Genomic DNA, 25,381 nt, shown 5'->3' with positions numbered 1-25,381 from the left:
GGCAGGCAAAATGAAGCTGTCGTCATATGCTAAAGAAAGAGAAAATTTGGTCTAAACGGTCAGATGTAATTGAATGCACGAAAAATGTTCTGCTGACACTTTAAAGCTGCAGAAAGACACTTCTGTACACTTCTGCTTTTTTATTTATTTATTCGGATTTTAACGTCATATTTTACACACTTTGGTTACATTCATGACAGGCCGGATGGCACGGTGGCTTAGTGGGTAGCGCTGTCGCCTCCCAGCGAGAAGGTCCTGGGTTCGATCCCCAGGCGGGGCGGTCCAGGTTCTTTCTGTGCTCCGGTTTTCCTCCCACAGTCCAAAAACATGCAGTCAGGTTAATTGGAGACACTGAATTGCCCTATAGGTGAATGGGGGCTTGAACCGGCAACCTTCTGTTTACTAGTCCTGTACCTTAACCACTGAGCTATCACTGGCCCTATATGAGTATATAATAATACTCATTTAATCAGGATACCTGTACTGTACAAAACTGTAACCAAGTGTATATACAACAAATAAATGGGTGAGTGGGTGTGTGGGTGAGTGGGTGTGTGTCTGCCCTGTGATGGACTGGCGCCCCGTCCAGGGTGTTACTGTGTGCCTTGTGCCCTTTGAAAAACAACCCTGATTGGATAAGCGGTTAAGAGAGTGAGTGAGTTACACTCTTAACATCTGTAATTATTTTAGTCTGGGCTGAATATACTGAAACCGTCTCTCACACGATTCGTTCAGCGATGTGAGTGTTCAGCTGTTAGAGACGAGCCATTTCACAGCGTCGATCTGCTGATTCTAGTGTCAGTGTACATCTCACATCAGGCGATAACGAGCAGCCTTTGAGCGTGTGATACGACACGGGACGATAAGAATGAAATCCTACGGCGCACAGATTCAGTCCCGATACTGAAGCGACAAGGCCGCGCGCACAGTATAACGAGCTGGGTGTTATCTACTGTATCCTAATCCTCCATCAAACACGTGAAGGGCTTAAGCACAGTTCTGACGACTTTATTGAGAATAAGAATGAGGCAGAAAGACTCAGACGGAAGCTGCACAGTCATCGTGTTTTCAGCACAGTCAGTTTTAAAGGTGCTTTCATGCCAGAGCTCATAACTTTCTCATAACTTTAATCCCATTAAAGATACTGTATGTGTATATATTCTTTTATTGGTTTGGGCTGCAGGCCAGCAGGAGCAGTACGTCACTGAATGAAGCTTCACAACATCCACTGGTAAATTCTTACAAAGTGTTTAAGCAAATATGAAGGACTCGGATATTCCTATCGTTTTCTTCCAACACATTTATATTTACATCTTATCCAGAGCGACTTACAAAAGTAAACATTTCAATCTCTAGTTTAAGTAGACAACAGTCCGCTGAAACCCTGTTAGATTAATTAATTAATTTATTTATTTATTTATTTATTAGGATTTTAACGTCATGTTTTACACACTTTGGTTACATTCATGACAGGAACGGTAATTACTGCTTACACAAGATTTATCAGTTCAAGTTTTGCATCTCCAGTTCACCTCACTTGCACGTCTTTGGACTGTAGGAGGAAACCGGAGCTCCCGGAGGAAAACCCACACAGACATGAGGAGAACATGCAAACTCCACACAGAAAGGACCCGGACCACTCCACCTGGGAATCAAACCCAGGACCTTCTTGCTGTGAGGCGACAGTGCTACCCACCAAGCCAGTATGCCGGCGAAACCCTGTTAAAATAAAGTTTTGGGTTTTTTTAAGTAATAAATAAGCACGTTAGTTAGTATGTTAGCTCTCAGTTTAAGCGCTTAGTAAAGAGGTGATGAAGGTGTTTAATCATCTTTTAAAGACAGTAAGAGATTCAAATGTTCAAACAGTAGTTCAAGGAGGAGTAAATCGGTGGTCCCCAACCACCGGGCTGTGGACCGGTACCTGTTCGTGAGTCATTTATTACCGGGCTGACATTTAACAGAGAGAATAAATAATTAGAGATTGCTACAGGAGCAATTCAATTTCTGAAACACTTTGGGTGTTACTGTCGCTTATCACCACTAGGTGGGAGCAGCGTCTCGCTGCATCGTAAAAAAGCTCAGGATTCACCCAGACTTTCCATTTTATGGTTATTCTATATTAAATCCTCCCGCCCCTGCCGGTCCGTGAAATTATATCTTATATGAAACCAGTCCGTGGTGCAAAGAAGGTTGGGGACCGCTGGAGTAGATGATCCTCCTTCTGTCTGAAAAGACACACCCTGCATCTTTACCCCAGGGTCAGATTCCTACAGTGAGAGCCTCAACACGTACAGAGGACCAGCGCATCTCTGTCGGTATTGCTCTGTCGCTCATAATGGCACCTCAAGCAGACAGTAGGGGTCACTGTTGCAGCGGCATCCAGTCTAGCTTTATAAAAGCTTGTATTTAAAAAAGCTTGATTTACTTTGCAAATCAACCAGTGGATTTGCAGATCCGTCAGCCACGTTTGTTTTTTATTAATGAATAAATCTTCAGTATATATATTTATTTCAAATCTACACAAGATGTCCTTCGAATGTGCACTTTGAAATATCAAGGAAAAGGAAGGAAGTTAAAATAAAGACGTGTTTGACTGTGGAATAGGAAAAAATAGACACAATTTAATATTTGAATTAGTTTTTTTGCAAAGCCATTTTTGCCAATTATATCTGTATATATGAGACAATTACAGCAAAGTTTAATTAACCTTCTGCAGCAATGCACTGCCAAGTTTTGCCCCATTAGTTCTGACAAATTGTCTTTAATTCCCCAAGGATACTTGCTGCTTTTTATTATATTTTTAATGTGATCCAAGTCAGGAAATTGACCGTGTCATAAAAACTGTTTCTTTAAAAAATTTGAAAAAGAGTTGTTTGAGTTTAACATTTAATTGTGGGTTTGGTGTTTTTGGGATAATTTTTTGGGATTTTTTGCTGGCCATAAATAAACACGACTTTATGTTTATTTAACCAGAGCTGTTTTGGATGGAGTCTAGGAATAATTACGGATGCAGCTTTGGAACTGTTGTTTCTGCTGCTTTTAGGTCATCCTGCAACTCATTACCAACTACTGCTAACTTTTTACTTATTCTTAAGTCTAAGAGCTCACTGTAAAATAATTGTAAAAATAAGAGCTTATTGTAAAATAATTGTAAAAATAAGAGCTTATTGTAAAATAATTGTAAAAATAAGAGCTCATTGTAAAATAATTATAAAATAATTGTAAAAAATGAATGTGATTGATGTTTAAATATTTCATCCCTCAGAACTTCAGGAAGCTCCTTTATAGACTGTAGACAAAGGCGCAGAGCTTGGGGGTTCTAGGTCATAGAAACTTGTGCTTATCAGGGATGTCGGGTTGCTGTCGTTCTGCCTCTCTTGTCCGATCACTCAGGTTTGATGACGGTGGAAGAGGTGGGCGCTGATGTCCTGTGAAAGCCCTCATGACTGTGTTACCTGCTCGCTCTGTCTTTTAGTTATGTTGTAATAATCAGGGGTGCCCGAGTCTAAAGCTACTCTCTGCAAAACTGACATTTTACTCTTAATGATTTCACCTTTTAACTCCATTCTCTGTTGTTTTAATCCGAGGTGGTTCTGACGGAAACCTGTTTACCAACCCGAGGTTAAACCCTGCAAGTCGAGACTGCTGTGCCAACAATGCTGCTCCTGCTGGATGTGACGGAAACCTGGTGTGTTTGCAACTCCAATTGCTTACATTATTATTTTTTGCTAGTTATAACTTTAAATTTAATTTAAGTTTGTGTTTGTATGATTTGTGTAAATCCTGTTTATTTCAATGATCCTCCAGGCCACCCAAGGAGGACGGAGGCTCCTGCTGAGTCTGATTTCTCTCAAGGTTTCTTCCTTTATTCTTAAGGGAGTTTTTCCTCGCCGCTGTCGCCCCTCAAACCTGCTCAACAGGGGTCTGTTGGTCCTGGATTCTGTAAAGTTGCTTTGAGACAATGTTGTTGTTGTTGCTACTTGTGTGAAATCTTCCCATCTCAATTCCAAAATCTTTTATTCTTTTATTATGAAACTCGTTGCATTTTGCCTGATTTATTTATTTAATTCAGAGCATTAATATCCAGAGCTTGATGTATCCACAGGATTTACAGACGTATGTTTCATGTGCCATTTTAATGCTATAGAAGTAACCAAACATGTGAGTCACAAGACAGTTAATCTAAAGCATAAATCTGCCCTGACATTAAACATTAATTGTTCATGAGTCATTTCGTCTCCTTGTGAAATTTGCTAAAGCTTTATAAATATCTATTCGTAGGTTAACCTCCCCTAATAGAGTCTGAATTAAGTTTGAAAATTTAACTTTTATTTTAATGCATATACTGAGGACCTTAAAATCATATCATTTGTTTTTAAATTGAGAAACGACATAAAAGCCATTATTAAAGAGACACCACTGTAATATTAATGCAACCATATAAAACATTAATAAGTATTATGCAGATATTTTTGAACTCCAAGATTTTAAATCTTTTGCTCCAGAAGTTAATTAAAAATAATGCTGTATTATTGTTATATCTAAGTATCCAAAAGTATATGAACACACAATCCAAAAACACATCCTTTAATATGAAGTCGTGCTCCTCTTTTCCTACTGTGTGGATGAGTTACAGTGGAACCTCGATTTAACAGACTAAAAGGGGTCCGCACTGGTCCGTAACATGCGACTGTCAGAAACGGTGAGGTGTTTTTCCAGGGGGTGTGAAAATATACACAAACGCAGCACTAAGGTCCACAAAAGAGCCAAACATGCACATATGATGAAGAGGAAAATGAACAACGTACATAGATATGTTTTTGCCGTGATTGTGTAGTGGGGACTATACACCGACCAGGCATAACATTATGAGTACTGACAGGTGAAATGTTCACTTGTGAATAGAACCGATTATCTCTTCATCACGGCACCTGTTAGTGTGAAAATTTTATCCTCAAAGTTGATGTTAGAAGCAGGAAAAATGAGCGAGCGTGAGGATCTGAGTTGTTTGATGAGAGCCAGATTGTGATGGCTAGACGACTGGATCAGAGCATCTCCAAAACTGCAGCTCTTGTGGGGTGTTCCCGGTCTGCAGTGGTCAGTATCTGTCAAAAGTGGTCCAAAGAAGGAACAGTGGTAAACTATCTGGCTCACTGATGCACGTGGGGAGCGAAGGCTGGCCCGTGTGGTCTGATCCAACAGACGAGCTACTGTAGCTCAGATTACTGAAGAATAATATCTGAGAAAAAAGCGAGAACAGAGCAAGCCTCCTGACAAAATAAAGCCTCACTCATGTAAACAGAGAGACGTGTGCCGGCTAGTGGACGATTACTGAACTACTGGTCTCGGTACGCTTCTCGCTAGAGTTTTAAACAATCGGACAGGACGTTTGGTCTCCAGATTTTGTCTGTTATATCTGAAATCCATTAAATTGAGGTTTTACTGGCTAAGCAAAATATAGTACTGGGACTCTGTAGGAATCTGCTGCTAATCGATGTAAAAATGTGGTCAGGGGACGTCCAAACCTCAAAAACGTTAATATTCCAGGAATCTAAACACTGTGAAGGATGGAAGCCCTCACAATTAAAGTATCGACTATTAATATTTTTAAGATTTATTTATTTGAGGTTGAGTTTGGGTGAGAATCCTGGTAAATTCTGACCTGCACCCTGGTAAAACAGCGTCTCTTGTACGTTAAACAAACGTTCCTGTCTGCCTCAATATGTGATTTATTTTACCAGCTTGACTGTAGCACTCTCTGACAGGACCGCCGCCCAGCCTGTAATGGGCACGGCAACTGGAGAGGAACCGGAGATCGTGTCCGCTGACCCCAAAAAGCAATGTGTTAAATGCAGTAAAGAAGAGCAATGATTGCACGGTGGGGGTTCCGCTGCGGTTTCGTGCCCACACGAGTGATTCATCAGTCACTGTCACAGCAGCAATGTTTCATAAACAGATATGGATCAAATAAAGACGGTGCCAGCTGTGCAAACTAATGTATACAGGAATCACTGACTGACCGGGGCAGAGAAGATCATACCTGGGCACTAACGTGGATCAGTGGTCCACCAAAGGGAACTCAAGGTCTCAAGTTAAAGTCTCATTATTTACACATATATACAGGAGTCCCTGACCAGGGCAGAAAAGATCATACCTGGGCACTCGGGTGGATCAGTGGTCTGCTGTGCCAGGCACCACCATTCATTGTCTGTTTTACCACCACTCTGTCCTGGTCAGGGTCATGGTGGGTCCAATTCATGGGGCGAAAAGTAGGAAACACCCTGGACAGGTCAACAGTCTATACACACACACATACACACACACTCATATCTACGGCAATTTTGCATCTTCAGACTGTGGGAGGAAACCAACACAGACATGGTGAGAACATGCACAGAAAGCACCCAGATTGCTCTACCTGGGAATTGAACCCAGGACCTTCTTGCTGTGAGGTGACAGTGCCACCCACCACGCTTAATATATAAAAAATATTTATTAATTTAGTTAGTTAGTTAGATCAACTTTGTTGTTACTCATATGGCCAAAGAAACAGCACAAGCAGTTTCCTTCTTCAACACCCTTTAAACTCATAATTATATTAAGCTTACTTGACTGTGAACAGTGTAACTCATGCTCTAAAAGCTTCTAATTAATAGTAGTTCCCGATACTTCTTATTTTACTCCATATTACTAATTTCCTCTCATCATAATGTTCTTCTGAAGCACATCAGGGGTCCAACGAGAATAAAAAAGCAGGAACCTCCACCGAGCTGAAGACACAATGATGGTGATGATGATGATGATCGATTCCACACACGTGAAACCCTGCTGCTACCGGTACTCACGGGAGACGCCGCTCATCGTCTCTCCAGGCCGTAAACACTCGGAGGTCATTGTCATTACTCCGCAAACACTCCGCCCATCTGTACGGGGGATAAACTCAGCCCTCCAAAAATGGACGGAGCACAGAGAGGTCACTTTTCTTACTCTGCCAGAGATGGATGCGTAACAGGCTCTGGGCAGATGGCTGGTCTGGCTAATGTGTGTTGCTGGGAGAAACGGTTAATGGTGGGTCTGAATTGCAGTGAAATTGTGATGCACTTAGTCTCTCTGACATTGTAATTACACAGCACGATTAAAAGCTAATAGAGGGGAATGTATAATAACCTTTATGCCTCTCGCACCCCGGTCCTGTAATTTTAGATCTTTTGTGAGCCATTATCCACATCGCATCCATTAGCCTTCCGCGTCTAGCTCAAAGTATGTGGAGGTCAAACGTTATCATCTTCACTGTTGTGATATGTGTGTGTTACTGTACGTACCACGAGACATTTGGCATAGTGGGTTGCCTTGCTGCCTACTTGATCAGCTGCCTCAGTAGAGAGGATTTAGACGCACTACTCACATCACCGCAGTTTTAGCTTAATAAGCTAACACAGTTAGCCTCAGGCCATTCAAAAAAGAACTTTGTTGGTTGCTCCGCATTCTTCCGCCATACCATCGCAGGGCAGACACACACACACACACACACACACCTATAGGGCAATTCAGTGTCTCCAATTAACCTGGCTGCATGATTTTGGACTGTGGGAGGAAACCAGAGCTCCAGGAGAAAACCCACACAGACACAGAGAGAACATGCAAACTCCACACAGAAAGGACCCGGACCGCCCCGCCTGGGAATCGAACCCAGGACCTTCCTGCTGTGAGACGACAGTGCTACCCACCGAGCCACCGTGCCGCCCATCACTGCACCACCTGAGCACCCCAATAGATTACCACAGTAGAGCTTGAGCTGTGGCCTTAACAGACCATATTAGACTGGCTGTGCAAATCCACTGCTGGCTGGTGTAAAGAATAGTGTGGTGCAGGAGGCGAAGGAGTTATTTTAGGGAGTTTTCTTGAGGTCAAAAAGTTCTGTTATTATTACCACAACACAGACGGACTTTAATGTACGTATTTAAACTGTTCCTCATATTTATAGTGATCTTTATACATTTATTAATGTGCTTATTAATGATTTAATTCCTGTTTTATTGTTTTTATTTCCATAATCTAAACCAAAAATAAGGCATCTTTGCTTCCTACCAACCGCTGAGTGATTACAACCGGGAGGAGGACTTCCTGTGTGCCATCCGTCCCCACTATTCATAACTGCTGTGTAATCTAATTAACTGCCATCCTCCTTTTAACCGAGCCGGCCATTAGTCAACGTTAATTAGTTGTGCATTTAGTTGTGCTTGTGGCCCGCAGCGGCGTTTCATCATGGATCACTCCCACCAGAATCTGAGCTGCAGAAAGAGGCTATTAAAGATCCCACTACAGCACCAACACAACACAACACAGCCAGGGCAGCAGGGGTATAAAGAGGGGTATAAGGATTGGGGGGGGGGGGGGGGGGACCGTGTACATTTCAGGAACCTCTAATCGGACACAAGGTTCAACAGGAACCGTGTACAAAATAATAAAAATTGTATGAGATGGAAGATTCGGTGTCTTACCCTGTCAGGGGGGCACAAAAAAAATTATGTTGGCATGCTTGGCCTGGAGCAGGGTTAAATGGGGTCATCCGTTCTGAGCTCAAGAAAAAAGAACAATGTATTATCAGGCCACAATGGCACCACAGTGCCTAAATAAATTATACATATGGAGCAAGATCTGACCCAGGTTCTACACCCACTACAAAATCCAGCAGGATTGGCTTGAAAAGCTCAGCCTGTGTTTTGGCAACTGGCACTACTGGCATTACTCTGACCAGTTTGAGCAGAATAGTAAACCAGCCTAAAATAGCTTTCTAACTGCAGAAAGAGATCATTCATTTACTCATTGATTCATTCAATGTCTGTTTTAACACTGCTTTATTCTATTCAGGGTCACTGTGAATCCGATTTGTCCAGCAAAAGGTAGGAGACACTTCGGACAGGTTGCCAGTCCATCACGGGGCAAACACACACACACACACACACAATCACACAATCCATCATACCTAGGAGTATCCTTAGTAGCTGCAATTAACCTGACTGCATGTCTTTGGACTGTAGGAGGAAACCCACACAGACACGGGGAGAACATGCAAACTTAACACAAAAAGGACCCAGTTCACTCTATGTGGGAATCGAACCCAGGACCGTCTTGCGGCCACAGTGCTACCCTATATACCACCCTTAGAAGAGAATACCCAACAGACAATGAACATGCTATTCCAAAGCAATAGGCATTCATGTGGCGTTGGCTTCCTTTTGGACTCTTCTGGGATGGTTTTATACAAGATTTTGGAATGTGTCTGGGTGAATTTGTGCCCACTGAGTTAACAGAGCATTTGTGAGGACAGGCACTGATGTTGGATGTTCAATACAGATCTTAGCAATAGGTGTGGCTAATACTTCTAAAGACAGGGTGTGCAGCTACTTTTCGCCACGTAGTGTATATCTTGAGATTTCTATGACAACTGTCCTGTGTTTTTCATCTTTGACTAAATGATTGAAACAAATCCATCTTTGTTGGTCCTAATTTTTTGTCCATGATTATGGTTGGGGGTGGCACGATGGCTTGGTGGGTAGCACTGTCGCCTCCCAGTAAGTAGATCCTGGGGTTGTTCTTCTCATGTCTGTGTGGGTTTCCTCCGGGAGCTCCGGTTTCCTTCCACAGTACAAAGACGTTCATTCAGGTTAACTGGAGATGCAAACTTGCCTTGGGTGTGTGTGAGTGTGTGTGTGTGTGTGTGTATATATGTGTTTGCCCTGTGATGGACTGGCAACCCATCCTGGGTGTTTCCTACCTTATGCCCAGTGAATTGGACCCACTGCGACCCTGAATAGGACAAAGCGGTGGTAAAACAATGAATGAATGATTATTCATTGTTGAGTTTAGCTGGTGACCTCTTTGTGTTTACATAAATAGGGTTAGATTGACAGCATAGCGTAAACGATTCATAATTCATCATTATTTACCAGGAAACCCCAAATTGTACCATAAAATTCGCCCATATGGTCAGATGGAACCCAAGAAAGACCAAGGAACCCAGGCGTCATTCATGGTCAACTTCTACATAGTCAGGGGATTTTTGGACACCCCATGTGTCCCTTACACATGTCCGTAAACTTCTGATCTCCGCTGTAGATAAACCAGGACTGGCATGAGTAAATATATTCAATTGGCCGATGTCAGGATGTGTCAGTCAGCCCACCACATCCATTTGTGTGTGTTTGCAGTAGATGTGTGGTGAGCTGTGGCATTCAGCAGCCTGTCCGGGATGATTGGATTGGAAACAGGGAGCATATGTCACTCTCATCGGTGCCCGGTCCCTACCCATTCAGCTTGGCATCACAGCTGCTCTGGGTTTAGAAGACCAGGTACCATGGTGAATAATTTTAAACCATCCTGTTATCTGTCATGTCATTTCTGATTTACACTGAGGTCTAGAACATTCCACCTCTGTACCACCCCGAGCACCCGCGCTTTATTGTTTTACATTTTTAATTAAAAGACGAGTGAACACAAAATATAGTTTTTTTACATGATTTGCTTCTGTGATTAGTTAATCAATTAAGCAAATTTAAGTGATTATCAGGTTTAATAGACTGTAGACGGACGCAGGCTTGGTAGCTGCAGCCCTAACGGATCTAAAAATGTGGAAAAGGCTAAAAGATATCAGCAATCAGCACAAAAAAGCCACGTTTAAAAACGTCATTTGAATGGATAAATGAGACGTAAATTAGACGTTTGGCCTCTGATTCAATTCTTATTTATTGCCTATTGAAAGAAGAAGTCACGGACAAGCGCTTAAGAGCTTAATCAGATCAGTAAAATATGATTATCGGCATGCTTCAGTTCCATTTAGTTCATCAGAGTTTATCAGAATATGTGTGTATGTGTAAATGTATATTATATCCTACATAATATATAAGATTTATATATAAATATATATAAATATTTATAATATATGTAAAAATCTACCAGCAGCAAGATTAATTCAAAAACTCTTAATATTTTTACGTACAAAGGATAAATACATCCGAATTGATGTTTTTTATTTAGCTACAAAAAGTTTTACTCGTTTTCTCTCTTGTTTAGTTTGTACTGCTGTAAAAATATTTTTTTTAAGTTTTTAAATGTACCAGTACACGTCCCAGGCTGTGACCTGTAAAAAAAAAAAAAGGGACGGTATGAATATTTCCTCACGTCACCGTAACAGATAGTAAAAGTCAACACAACGAGCCACTTTAAAGCGAGTAGGAGGCGATAATAAATGACGAGCTGCGTCGTGGCTTTTCGCTTCGGTTAGCACAGAGCAGAGACGCGCGGTGACACACAGAAGTTTATAGCTTTGATAAATACGTCTATAAACGCAGGTGTCGTTCCTCCCCTCAGAGATGATCCAGCGCTGCAGCCGCCCTGCTGCACGACTGCTGCATCCCTGCTGCATCCCTGCTCAACCTGACATCAGTCACAAAGAGAAAAAATCCCCGGGTATGTGGTGGTGGCACAGATGGTGTTATAGACCGTTTATATTTAATATTAATTAAACACAACACGTCTGTCTGTATTAGGATTGGTACTGAGCACTGTAACTTCAGGTTCACGCTGCTCTGTACACATACAGAGAGAAAATTATTACTTTATTTATTTATTTATTTGGGTTTTAACTCCAGGTTTTACACATACTGTATGTGTCATTTAATGGCAAAACAGGTATTACGTTTCTGTCTGCTTATTTTATCTCGTCTTCATATTTTATGGCCTTTTATATTTTCATTTTTATTTTTATGGCTGCCAGGTAGATTAAAACTGTTCTTGTGTTCGGTGAGAAAATAAAACGACACATTTATTATTGTTATTTAATATACTTGCGGTGCCTATAGCCACTATATGAACAAAAGTATTTGGACACCCGACCATGAGCTTGTTGGACATCTTGGTTCAAAAACAACTAGTATTAATATAGAGTGACCTCTATATTATGTGATCTTTTTTCAGTTATGACCACATGCAGCCACTCTTCTGAGAAGGCTTCTCACAAGACTTTGAAGTATGTCTGAGGGAATTTGTGCCCATTCAGTAAAAAGAGCATTGTGGTGGAGTCTAAACATGTACATGAACATGAACATGCCCCACTACCCAATCTAGTAGTAGCTTAGTGGTTTAAGTACTGGCCTAGTAATCACAAGGATACTCAAGCCCTACTACAACCAAGCTGCCAATACTGGGCCCCTGAGCAAGGCCCTTAACCCCAGTTGCTTGCATTGTATTCATTCACAATTGTAAGAGGCTTGGGATAAGAGTGTCTAATAAGAGTAAATGCCATAAATGTAAATCCAGCACTAGCTAGCGTAGTAGACTGCTGCAGCACCCAAGTGCAAACTAAATGGGCACAAATTCCCACAGATACAGTTCCATTTCAATGCCCTTGTTTTTTCTAATGGAAAGTCCAACAATACTCAAATGGGGCCCAAGTTTTACACCACAGTTAAAGCGAACATCCACTGCCAACTAGATGTTTTGTTCAGGATTATAAATGCAAATTTAAAGACATTGTGCGTAAATCTGAAGTGGATTCATGCTTTAAAAGAATCTAAACAGAGGTGGTTGAATACTTCCTCCACTGCATGTTCTTTATTGTGCTCCAGACACCTGACGCAGGGGGCTTGATTTCTGCACTACATAGCAAACTCAAGTTCCTGTGAATCCCCTGAACATTTCCTCCCAAAACAAGTTCCTAAGCCTAACCCTGTCAGCCCAACGACTTTCAACCCTCAATCACGGCTGGTTCGATAGCTCGAACAGGACCAGTGAACCAGAGCGGGTCTTGGGCGGAGCTCACACCCATTCATTAGCTATTCCTGAAACAGTGCAGGTTCTAAGTCACTCCATTCAACCCCTATTTCCCTGCGCTGTGCTGCATTTGCATGAGCAGCAGTATAGATCCCTCTTCTACAGACTTGGCAGCCGGCTGAAGGTTCTGGCACACTACCAGCCTTGAGCACAGGCACCCTGGAAATTACATGTGACACTGCCTCAGCCGATCCCACATTTACACAATGCAGCTAGTTTCAATGGCCCACTGGCAAAAGAGCTGAAATGTGTTCATCAATTTACCAGGAGATGCCGTTGCAATTAAGCGCTGACGCAGGCATTTCAGCGGCTGCTACATGCACTAGCTAGAAAGAAGATGCCCAGGATACTAAATTACGTAAAGCTCTTACTGAATGCCCTAATGTTAACAAGACCTTTACTTTAGACTAATTAGAAGCTCCTTACATATACAAAGATTTGAGGCTTATAGGAAATTCTTTACTTACGCCAAGTTTAAAACTCAAATAGAGAGAATTTAGATTACACAAAGCTCATAGACTCACTACAATCCCTGTACTTACACAAAGCTTGTAAGCTAAATAAAACCATCTTTTCAACATAAATCCCCATAGTTACACAAAACTTATAGCCCCTTATTTAAAAAAAAGCCTTAAGGCTAACTACAACACCCTTAATTACACCCTTAATTACCCAAAGCTTGGAGACTAACCAGATAACTCTTTCTTAAAGCTTGGAGACTAACTAAAGACCCCCCAGTTTCTTAAAGCTCTTGGTTTATCAAAGCTTGGAGTGTAACTAAAGACCCCCTAGTTTCTTAAAGCTTGGGGTGTAACTAGAGACCCCTTAATTTCTTTTTTTTTTTTTAATGCATTTTCTCCCCTTTTTCTCCCTTTTAGGCGCGTCCAATTGCCCGAAGCTAACCCACGCCCCCTCCGGCACGTGGGCAGCAGCCGTATGCATTTTATCACCTACACTTTGGCGAGTGCAGTGCAGCTCAGCGTTGTGTACGGAGAGACACACCCTAAGAGCACTCTTTTCTCATCTCTGTGCAGGCGCCATCAATCAGCCAGCAGAGGTCGTAATTGCACCAGTCATGGGAGAGAGACCCCATCCGGCTTAGTCCCGCCCATATCTGAACAACAGGCCAATCGTTGTTCATGTGGCCGCTCAGCCTAGGCGGCAGGCAGAGCTGAGATTTGATACGATGTATTTGAGATCCAGCTCTGGTTCCATCGTGTGAGCGGCGACCCCTTAGTTTCTTTAACCGTGGAGACTACCTAAAGACCCCCTAGTTTCTTAAAGCTTGGGGTGTTACTAGAGACCTCTTAGTTTCTTAAACATTGGGGTGTAACTAAGGGCAGTTGTAGCCTAGAGGTTAAGGTACTGGACTAGTAATCGAAAGGTCACTGGTTCAAGCCCCACCACTGCCAGGTTGCCACTGTTGGGCCCTTGAGCAAGGCCCTTAACCTTCAATAGCTTAGACAATATATACTATCACAGCACTGTAGGTCGCTTTGGATAAAAGCGTCTGCTAAATGCCAAAAATGAATGAAATGAACTATGGGTATGAAGATACCAGTAAATCATAACCAGTCAGCTCTGAAATCACCTACAGGGACACACCAAAGTCTCATGTCAAGGAGAGATGATTTAGAGAGCGTAGATGATCCTTGCAGATTGCTTGGAGTGCATATTGGGCGCATCCTAAACACGCATTCATGTGTCCTTCTGATCCAGTCCCTACGTCTATCAGCTCATGACCTGGAAATCAATCAAGTCCCTAATCTCTGAGGACGTCTCATTTCACAGAGTCTGGGAGGCTAATTCAGAGAGGATACGTCGGTGTACCTCATATGTAAGGCATCATAGTGTGTTATCATAGTAAGCAAGGATCTCTCATTTAACCGCTCAGCCTGGATCTTCGAGTCCGTGTTTTCATTTTCTCTCTCCCCTCCCTGGCGTCCTTGAAAAGAAGGAAACAAGATGACGTTTTAAAAAATGAGATGCACCCTTAGAGAATTAAGACGTCCTTTAAGGGGGTCCGACTTCAATTTCCGGGTAACAGGCAGAAGGACGTAGGAAGCTGAGAGTCGAGGTGGCACTGATTAGTGTTTCGGGATGCGCCCCCTAACAAAAATATCTACAGGAGACAACATGAGACTAAATGAACAGTGAGTATGTCAAATGAACAGCTAAAAAAAGAACAGAAATGAAGCCGAGTCAGATTCTTGGAAGCCAACTTGTCTTTTAATTTAGAATGCTTTACTCCTCTCATTGGCCTTGGCTTATGGCTGTATTGATCTAACCGCTTGGACTTTACAGAATGAATTAGGATGGTCTGACAACCGTTCACGACTTTCAAACGAGTAAACACTAGAGCGTAAAAATCAAATGTCCAACAGAAAGAATCAATGCCGTGTTCAAGCCTGAACAACCTCACGATGGAATAAACCCAGACCTCCAGCTCCCACTGCAATACCAAAAGCAGAAGTCACAGATTCTCATCAGAAGGGGAAAACTTGATGTCTTTTGCATCTTGATTCAGTCTTATGAATAACATTAAAGGTCTAAACAAAGCCCCCAAAAAGAGGTTCCTGTCAGTCCATGTGGAGAATAATACTCAACACAGTGCAGGTAGTGTAGCTGGCACATAGCACCCGAATCCCAGGGGTACCCCAGGTTCCTCACACCTACCAAGACATGCCATCGAGTCAGCTGGTCAGGTGACCCCAAAAAGCCCTTGTAATCAATCTTTTAGTAAAAATTTATATCTCAGCAGAGCCTTTGACCTGGCCGGGTGTCCACACAGACACAGTCGGTCATGTATGAGGGAGGTAAGGTCCGACGTCTCTTCTCGCTGCTGCTGTGATGTATTATTTATTTATTCATTTATTTTATTAGGAGTTTAATTAGGTGGTAATTACACAAGATTCATCAGATCACAGTCATGGACAATTTTGTATCTCTAGTTCACCTCACTGCACGTCTTTGGACTGTGGAAGGAAACCGGAGCTCCCGGAGGAAACCCACACAGAACAGACCTGGACCACTTCACCTGGGAATCAAACCTAGGACCTTCTTGCTGTGAGGTGACAGTGGTACCCAACAAGCCTCCGCAGTGTCTGAGCAAGTGAGGGAGAGTGGCATGGAGTGTGGCTCTCCATAAGTAATGTGGGGACCCACAAGTGACCCCCCCATCGCCAAAATGTTTGACATTTACAGTTACCATTTCAATTCACACGTGACCTCCTTTTGTCTTGAGTCAATACATCATCATCATGTTTTACCACTGGCGTCCGTGCATTCACACACTCCAGACAGGATGCCAGTCTGTCGCAGGGTCTGCAAAGCATGAGGCTCATCACCTGACCGCTGACCATTAGAACATCAGGGTTCAGGAGCGTGGTCAGAATGTTTACCAAGAACGTAACAGATGTTGAACTTTTCATCCATTTTGTCCTTTGCTCTGAGCTCTTTCTCTTCTCTTGTTAGCAGTAGCGTACGGTTTGTATTGATCTGACCTCCGTGTTATTGCTTCTTTAAACGCTCTGCTAAGCATCCATGGGTTGTTAAATGAGTAAACTTGCTCTTCCTCCGTGCTCTGCTTCTCGCAGAAATACTCGAGACGGCGGCGAGGGAAATGATACCGATTCAGACGGGCAAGCAAGACAGATCAAGGGTGTAAAAGTTTCTCATTACACAGTGGTGAGGAACTTTGGACAACCAGCATCTTCTACAGTTATTTCATCAGTTTAATGTCCAGCAGACTGAAACACCACACAGCTGTAGCGTAAAGTTTTAAAACTTTCTATATAAACTCCGTACAGAACTTCTACTATATCTGTTCTAATGGCCTTTCAAAAAAATGGCTTTGCTTCTGTTTTTCTAATCACTATTCTGAACGTATGTTGTAAAATGTTATGTGGAGCCCCTGACCAGGGAAGATTTGTGTAGTCCGCTCATCCCGCCCTAGCAGAACCATGTCTGCTGCAGGCACTGCCAATTATGCCCGCTAGATGGCGCCCAGACGTATTATAACAATACAATCGTTTCATAACTACATAGTGCAGCAACACGTCTGCATGCACTCAACTGACGAACCTGCTGTGTCAGAGGGAGGGGAGGTCGCATAGGTTTTCTCCTCATTGTCTGGTTGAGATGCTGGCACAAGGGTAAAGCATGGCTCACTACAAGTATCCACTGACTGGTGTACCATATATGGCCAAAAGTATTTGGGCACTTGACTATAAGCTTGTCGGACATTCTAATTCAAAACCTAATGGTGTTAAAATAGATTGTAAAACCATATTAATACCGCTTTTCTGAGAGGTATGTCTGTGGGAATTTGTGCCTATTCTGTCTACAGCTCATTTGCATGGCTGGGCACTTATGTTGGTCAAGAAATTCTCAGTTGATGTTTCAATTTATTCTAAACCTGAGGTCAGGGCTCTGTGCAGGACACTGGAGTTTCTTTAAACAGAGTTTTCTTCATGTCTGTATAGAGCTTGCTTTGTGAACTGGGGCGCAGTCATGCTGGAACAGGAAAGGGCCTTCCCTAAACTGTTGCTGCAAAATTGGAAGCATATAATTATCTTTATATTAAAGATTGAATACACCTGTTAGCAACTGCTGGGGTCGAAACACATGAAATCAATAATTTTGTAATATTACAAATGTATTTTTCTTATTTAGGTGTTAATGTCGTCCTTATGAAGAGATTTAGAGCTAACTGGTTGTGTAATGAGCACCGGCTGGTTTTCCAGCAGTACATAAAGGAAGGATCCATCCATTTAGGCAAGTCAATACAAACAAAGAAGATTGATTAAAGGGACAATAAGCACCTAGCATTGAACCGCAAGTTATTACAGCCATATCGCAGCTGAAAACAACTCAATCAATATTACATTAGTCTATTTACAACAACAAATGACTCCGAATAGATGATCGGCTAAATCTCTGCTGGAGCATCACTGCACAACCCTGGTAATCACACGTCCTCAGTAATCATATCTCATCATGAGGAGCTTCACTCTCCAGTGATCAAAATGCTGCAAATCTGAGAAAGACAAACTGTTAGAATGTAGAAAAATTTCTATACATGACAAAAAACAACAAAGTCTCGTTTACTTTCAAGAGTTTATTTATTTATACAATACTGCTTCATCCCAGTCAGGGTTGTAATGAATCCAGTGCACAACCAAGCGCAAAACAAAGCCCGTAGGTAGGTAGGTAGGTAGGTAGGTAGGTAGGTAGGTAGGTAGGTAGGTAGGTAGGTAGGTAGGTAGGTAGGTAGGTAGGTAGGTAGGTAGGTAGGTAGGTAGGTAGGTAGGTAGGTAGGTAGGTAGGTAGGTAGGTAGGTAGGTAGGTAGCAAGCAGTGGCGGCTGCTGGTCTTTCAAAGAGGGGAAGCTCATTGTCGGCTTACATCATAAAATTTGTCAATTTATTTATATATAAATGTATAAATTCTCCCCTTTGTTAGTTTTCAAGAAAATGGCATGAAATGGGTTGCAGTTTGTCTTCCGACTTCACTCGCAAAATCTGCGATGGTACTGAAGCTCCCAGCGACAGCTGTCAATCAAAACGGGATTCGGCCTTTCGACTGATCCTCCAATCATCTTGCAGAAGCTCAGCGTCCAGACCCGCCCACAGCCCCATTCATCCCCAGAGACGCCCATGCAGCCCCATAGAAGCAAAGAGACGCTCAGACGCTCCGGGAATGTATGAGTTAAGTTAACAAAATCGAGTCGATTTGTGATAAGTAGCTGATTCTGAACGAACTCGTCTTCAAGATGAACGTGTTCTAACGCATTTGTAGTCAATGAAATGTTAACACAACTGTACATATTTGACCATTTAATTTTTGACATTTTAGGGGAAGCTGAGCTTCCCTTGCAGTCTTAGAGACATCGCCACTGGTAGGTAGGTAGGTAGGTAGGTAGGTAGGTAGGTAGGTAGGTAGGTAGGTAGGTAGGCAAACAGGTAGATAGATAGACACAGACAAATATATATACAGACAGACAGACAGACAGACAAATATTTTATTTTATTTAAATCATTAATAAAAACAGAGAGCCAGTCAGGGAAACTTTAGAGCAGCTAATAAACCTAAAGTGCTTTTAATATAGAACAAAACAAATTAGCCAAACTACAGTAAGATAAGAGCCAGAGACAGATTAAATGAATGTATTAAACATATTGTTTATATGAATAATTGTAAGATGTATTTACATGCTGCAGTCGAGGATGATAGTGCTTATATGTCAGATCATTCCTGTATTCCCTGTAACTGCTATCCAGCACATTTTGTGAGTTCTCTGAGAAGGTGCCTCATTATTATACCACGTTCACTTAATTATTAATGTGCTACGTTTACTTAAACAACTTCTCCTGAATAAATTGTACTTATGAGAGTAGCTTAAAGTACTTTATATTCTAATCGATTCAATCTGGAAGGACAAAATGTACTTTATACATAATTAACCATTTTCATCCTGCTGTAAGTTTCTCAGTCTTCTCTAATGTTCCTTTGGGGAAGAAAGTTTACCACGTCCTACAGCCACAGTATAATACAGCCTGGGGTCAGACGTGTACACACACACACACACTGCACACACACTGTACACCTTCTGCACACACTGCACACACACTGCACACACACTGTCATGTAGTATGGTTACACTCTGAAGAAGATTGTGACGTTACATGTGACACCACTAATTCAATGGTAACTGCACTAGCGTTCTAAAAAGGAAGGAAAGTGGACATTGGGTGGCGCAGCAGTAAACCAAGTTAGAATCTCAGCTCTGCTACTAGCAGGCCAGACACCTACACGGACACTGATTGGCTGGTCCAAGGGTGGGATTTTTAAGGAAAATTTATCATGACTTCTGCCATTACGACCCCTGCTGGCTGATCTATGGTACCTGCACAGAGATGAGAGATAATAGAGATCAGTGCATGACTCTCTGTGCACAACACGGATCCCCATATGAACTCAACTTGTGCAGGTGAAAAGAAGCGGTCGGATATTGCACACGTGTCGGAGGGGGCGTGTGTTAATCATGGCTCTCCTCGATCAGGAGTGGAGAAAGTAGGAATTAGATTGAGAGAAAAATTGGAAAAAAGAAGAAGGAAAGATGCTTAAACTATTTGTGGGAAGAAGCTAGAGAGAACTCGACTAATGACATTACTTAATAGTGCGATGGTCTACTGTTATCTACACAGACATCATTGGCCTGTGTTATGGCCGAAGCCCTGTAATGGCTTGGCCTTCTGTCCAGAGTATTCCTGTCTTGCCCCAGTGTTTCCCAGTGCAACCAGACTGCCTTAACCCTGACCAGAATAAAGCAGTTTATGAAAAGAAGGGTTTTACATACCGTAGCATCAAGAGAAAAGACAGAGAATTATAGAACAAAGGAAGAAACCTGAACAGCCTGGAGGTGTTAGAATTTAATTTAAACTAAACCTCGTGTGTGTGTGTGTGTGTGTGTGCATGAGAAGCATGTGATTAGTTTCCTCAACAAAACAGAGCAAGAGCTGCAAAACATTTAACATTCTTCCACTGCTTCTATCTAAATAAGGTTGGAGTCAGTTAATCCAGCTACCAGCATATTTTGGGAGGTATAAGAAAAACAGAAGAGGTATAAGAAAGCCACACAGACACAGGTCACACCCTACCAAAGGCTAGGTTTGAACCCAGAACCCTGGTGCTGTAAGGCACCTACACTACCTGCTGAACCTCCAGTTTCAGTGAAATCATTCATTAAAGTACACAGCGCTCACTGAAACCATGTTTTGCTTGTTTGCTTAATTCTTGGGTAAACACAGTAAGGAAGCAGCAGCTGAGGACTGAACCTGATGTTCCTTCCCCATGGTACACAGGGACTGATTGTTAAATCCTAGGAAGGAGCGTCTCTAAAACTCTCTACCTCTCCCGCAGAGACTGAGAATATAAGAGAAAGAAGGAAGAATCACATCCAAAACTGTTCTAGGCTTGAGAAAATCTGCCTGAGGCCTCATTCATGTGGACATTTTTGGCATCCGTCAGAAACACACTGCTGGCGCTGATTTCGATGCAAGAGTGAGTCAGTCATTCACCGACTGAACCGCGGTGAGCAGGACGTCCACGTGGGCTGTGAGCTCTCATCCGAGGCTGCACATCCGTGTTGATCCCGTCAATCAAATAAATGTATGTGGGAGGAGAAGTAAATGTGCACGGGGTAAAATTTTGGCTCCAGCATCTGATCGTTGTTTTATAGTACTACTGTAAATAATGCTAGGCTCTCATATTCTCATTGTTAGCAGTTAAGATTGGGATAGAGTGAATGCACCATGGGTGCACGCCAATAACATGATTAGTATTGTTTAAAAAGACAGTTTTTATTACTAATAATTATGTTGTTCTGTTCTGATGCATTGCTGTTAAACATGTTATCCAGGACTGAACGCTACAGGCTGCAATCAGACTTTTCAATAATTCATAATAATTTATAATAAATACCTACCATTATTGTATGCTATGCATACACCAACCTATAATGTTTACATTTATATATAGATATTCTTGTTTTTTATACTGTATCAGTAAATGTTGTAAGTAACAAGTTGTTTGTCTGACGTGAGCTGCTGTAAATTTCCTGCATAGGATCAATATCTATCTATCTATATATCCATCCATCCAACATGTAACATGTGTCATATGTCATATATGTTTTCTATGTACAAGTTACACAAATATATAAAATAACCCCACCCAGCAGACTGGAAGCCAATTTTGTCTGCTGCAGGCATTAGCCAACTCTGTTTGCTAGATGGCGCCCAGCCGACCGATAGCAGAGCCGAGATTCGAACCCAGAAACTCAGATTATCCCACTACGCCACCTGAGCACCCTAACACATATGGATGCTAACATATATGGATACATTTTATTATAGGTAATTCATATATTATAACATTATAACATGTTATAAGCTTACTTCTACATATATCCAGAGGATACATGTATGTTACAATAATATATCACCTTACAGGTAACATTACTGATATAGGGAATTGAGACGCCACAAGTGCTGTCATTACATCAGTGTGTTATTATGCTGTTTCCCCAGTAATGTTAAGGAAATGCTCCCAGCCTACAATCTCACATACAGCAAAGCAGCACTGCACATATAGTACATGCACTGTCTGAACGACGCCATCGATTCCTCCCAGTCCCACTCCTGAAAACTCCAGTTTATTGTGCGTAAATTGTGTTTAAATACTGTAATGCCAATAAGGATTGAAGTAATAAATCACTGTAATGCACCAGAATTAGGGAGCTCGAACTATATTTGCGTTTTACTTGGTTCTGTTATTGCTGCTGGTGAGAAACAGAATCACGCTGCAGAGTTTAGGTGCTTTAACAGAAAGTGTTCAACTGCCCCCTACCGGCCTGGAACAGAACTGACCAAACCTAACAACAGGTCAGTCCAGATCAAACGTTTGTTTAAGAGGAAAAAAAAAAACTTTTTCTTTTTTTACCAGCCGAATGCGAGTCCTGGTTTCAGTACACAAGCTACACCAACTAGGCATAACATTATAACCACCTTCCTAATATTGTGTTGGTCCCTATTTTGCTGCCCCGTGCGCAACTAACTGTGATGCTCTGTGTATTCTGACACCTTTCTATCAGAACCAGCATGCACTTCTTCAGCAATTTGAGCTACAGTAGCTCGTCTGTGTGACTGTGATGTCGGACCACACGCTGGTTTACCACTGTTCCTTCCTTGGATCACTTTTGATAGATATTGACCACTTGACCACTGCAAACCGGGAACACCCCACAAGAGCTGCAGTTTTGGAGATGCTCTGACCCGGTCGTCTAGCCATCACAACTTGGCCCTCGTCAAACTGGCTCAAATCCTCACGCTCGCCCATTTTTCCTGCTTCTAACATCAACTTTGAGAATTAAATGTTCACTCGCTGCCTAATATATCCCCCCCACTAACAGGTGCCGTGATGAAGAGATAATCAGTGTTATTCACTTCACCTATCAGTGGTTATAATGTTATGCCTGGTCGGTGTATATCAGTTAATTCAGGTGTGTTGGGGTAGCAAAATCATGAGAAGTAGGTCTCCAAAAATCATATTACGAGACTGATAGTCAATTTGTCTTCCGCTGCTGGGGATCTCTGATTGCATTCAAGGAGGGTATATTGCAGCTCACGTGCCGGTCCTAGCCGACCCCCTCTTTACGCCTCTATCCACTAACCAGCGATTGAAGACCCCACCCAGCAGACTTGGTAGCCAACTCGCGAGTTTTGATCTCAGCTCTGCTACCAGCAGGTCAGGCGCTTATACAGGTAAGTTTGCTTGTCAGAATGATGACAATGCAGGAGGGGATTCCTCATAACTGCTGCAATTACGACCTCTGCTGGCTGGTCGATGGTGCCTACAGTGATGGGAGTTAATGGAGATCTGAGTGTGTCTCTCCCAAGTGAGGTGAATTGGAGATACAAAATTGTCCACAACTGTGTTTGATATTAAAAATTGACCAGTAACTACCTGTCCCGTCATGAATGTAACCAAGTGTGTAAAACATGATGTTAAAGTCCTAATAAATAAATAAACAGCCAAATACTCTCACAACTGTAGGTCCACATGACATTTAAGCAAAATGTGTGGTATGAAACACTCACCAAAATAAGAAGCGACCTGCAGTTTTTCCCTGCGAGGTGCTTAACATTTATAGGTCATCACTTTGCTTTTAATGATTACAGAAATGCCACATTCCACCCAGCCTAACAAAACATGATCTAAAAAACAGAGCTTTTTATTCCGGACTGGAAAAAAATACATACAGATTAGTCGAGAAGTGCACAACTGCTTCTTTATTTCTGAGTTTTGCACCATTAGGCTGTGTGACGGGAGCGCTCAGGTTCCGTTTACATTTGTGTCATTTAACCAGATTGACTTACAACTGTGACGGAATAAAATACGAGCGACTGAGGGTTAAGGGTCTTGATCAGGGTGGTGGCGGTGAAGGGCTTGAACCAGCGACCGCTGAGCTTCTGCTGCCCTAGACATACCTGAACAGCTCAGTTAGAGGTCTTGCTCTTCTCTTGGAGAGGAAAAGAAAGATTAAGAGTCACCAGACATAAAGAAGACGGCACGGCTGCTCTGGATCTGGATCTTGTTTATAGGAGCAGCTTATACAGCAGCCCTGGAACCAAACTCCAGTCCTAAAGTCCTAAATCCTGAAGCATTTTAAAGCTGCAAGAATGGAAGAGCACGACCCCAAAAAAAAACACATGCAAGCAACTCGGGGAAGAAAGAAAATAAATATAATACATCCATGATTTAAAATTTCTTACATCATAACAATAAAAACCTTCTTTCTTGTTTATATATATATATATATATATATAATCTATATATATTTGTATATTTATATTTCGCCTTTTGTCTCTCTTTATCTAGCGAGGGCAAAGGGCAGGATTGGGCCGCCCATGCTGGCTGGACTGGGGGCGTACTGTGAATACATGAAGTCGCCCCGTCCTTCACTTCATTCATGTCCATTAGCTCAGCGTTGAGTTCTGTGCCCGGGGTGATGAGTGGTAATCTGGGCACAGAGGGGTCCGGTGAAGGGTGAAGCGCCCGCAGGTTCGCCGACAGCAGGAAAACGCCGTGCCACGCCCTTATTTGTTATCTGTATAGTGAAAGAAAGGGATGCAAATCAGATTCCATAATCATGTACCTGACCACTGATATGGGTCTGTTTTTCCTGCGTGTCACATGGCCAAACTTATGTGGACACCTGAGCGACACTTCCATAGATGCTGGCTTTTTTTTACCACCTAGATTTTGAACCATGACTACCAGGATTTATTTCTTTGTAGCCACAAGAGCACGACTGATGTTGACCAGGCGTCTTTGTGTGTTGACAGTCACAGAGATCTAGTCTGAGCCATTCTACTGATTAGAAGGGGTGTCCACATCCTTTTGACAGGTTGTTAAATAAAACACATTTAATGTTACCTCGGTTCTCTGCGGCGTCCGCTGACGATTGCCTCTGACGCACCAGACTGTAGTATCTGCTCTCCACCTCCTGTAATGAATGTAAAGGCACAATAAGCACAACAAGGCATGACAGTCCAGCACCAAATCCCAGTGACTGGCTCCAGTAGGTCACAAGGACCAACTGGTATGGCGTGGGTGTCTGATATCAATCACTATCTATGCTGACATGGGATATTCCGGTAGCACACCAGCACACCAGTCGGTCGGTTGGGCGCCCTCTAGCGGGCACAACTGGCAGTGCCTACAGCAGACAAAATTGGCCATCAGGTCTGCTGTGTTGTAAAGGACCAGACTAATAAGTGGGTGGGGTCTTCAAACACTGTGAAAAGACCCTGGTTAGCAGACTGAGGCGCCTGTGCAGAAGTGGAGGAGCATGGAGATCAGAGAGAAGACTGGCCTCAAGTGCAAATCCACCATGTAGCAGACAAAAAGGAAGGGGTCGAGGGACTGTGCATGCGGAAGACTAATTGGCTGTGCTTAAATCGGGAGAAAAAGGGACAAAATGCATA

At 42.5% G+C, this 25,381-nt stretch overlaps 1 protein-coding gene across 3 annotated transcripts in view; it reads right to left on the bottom strand.

The window, feature by feature from the left end:
* Positions 1 to 23,604: 23,604 nt before the first annotated feature.
* The window catches only part of arhgef12a (Rho guanine nucleotide exchange factor (GEF) 12a), a 44,281-nt gene continuing 42,504 nt past the window's right edge, over positions 23,605 to 25,381 (bottom strand). For all 3 annotated transcript variants that reach the window (XM_063017135.1, XM_063017136.1, XM_063017137.1), the window contains 2 exons: positions 24,831 to 24,900; positions 23,605 to 24,501 (listed from right to left, as the gene is read on the bottom strand). In XM_063017135.1, the coding sequence (XP_062873205.1) occupies positions 24,491 to 24,501; positions 24,831 to 24,900 (81 nt within the window). In that variant the 3' untranslated portion in view covers positions 23,605 to 24,490. The remainder of the gene's footprint in view (positions 24,502 to 24,830; positions 24,901 to 25,381) is intronic.

This window comes from Trichomycterus rosablanca, chromosome 20, assembly GCF_030014385.1.
Source record: "Trichomycterus rosablanca isolate fTriRos1 chromosome 20, fTriRos1.hap1, whole genome shotgun sequence".
Taxonomy (NCBI): Eukaryota; Metazoa; Chordata; class Actinopteri; order Siluriformes; family Trichomycteridae; genus Trichomycterus; species Trichomycterus rosablanca.
This window is presented reverse-complemented; position numbering and strand designations above follow the sequence as displayed.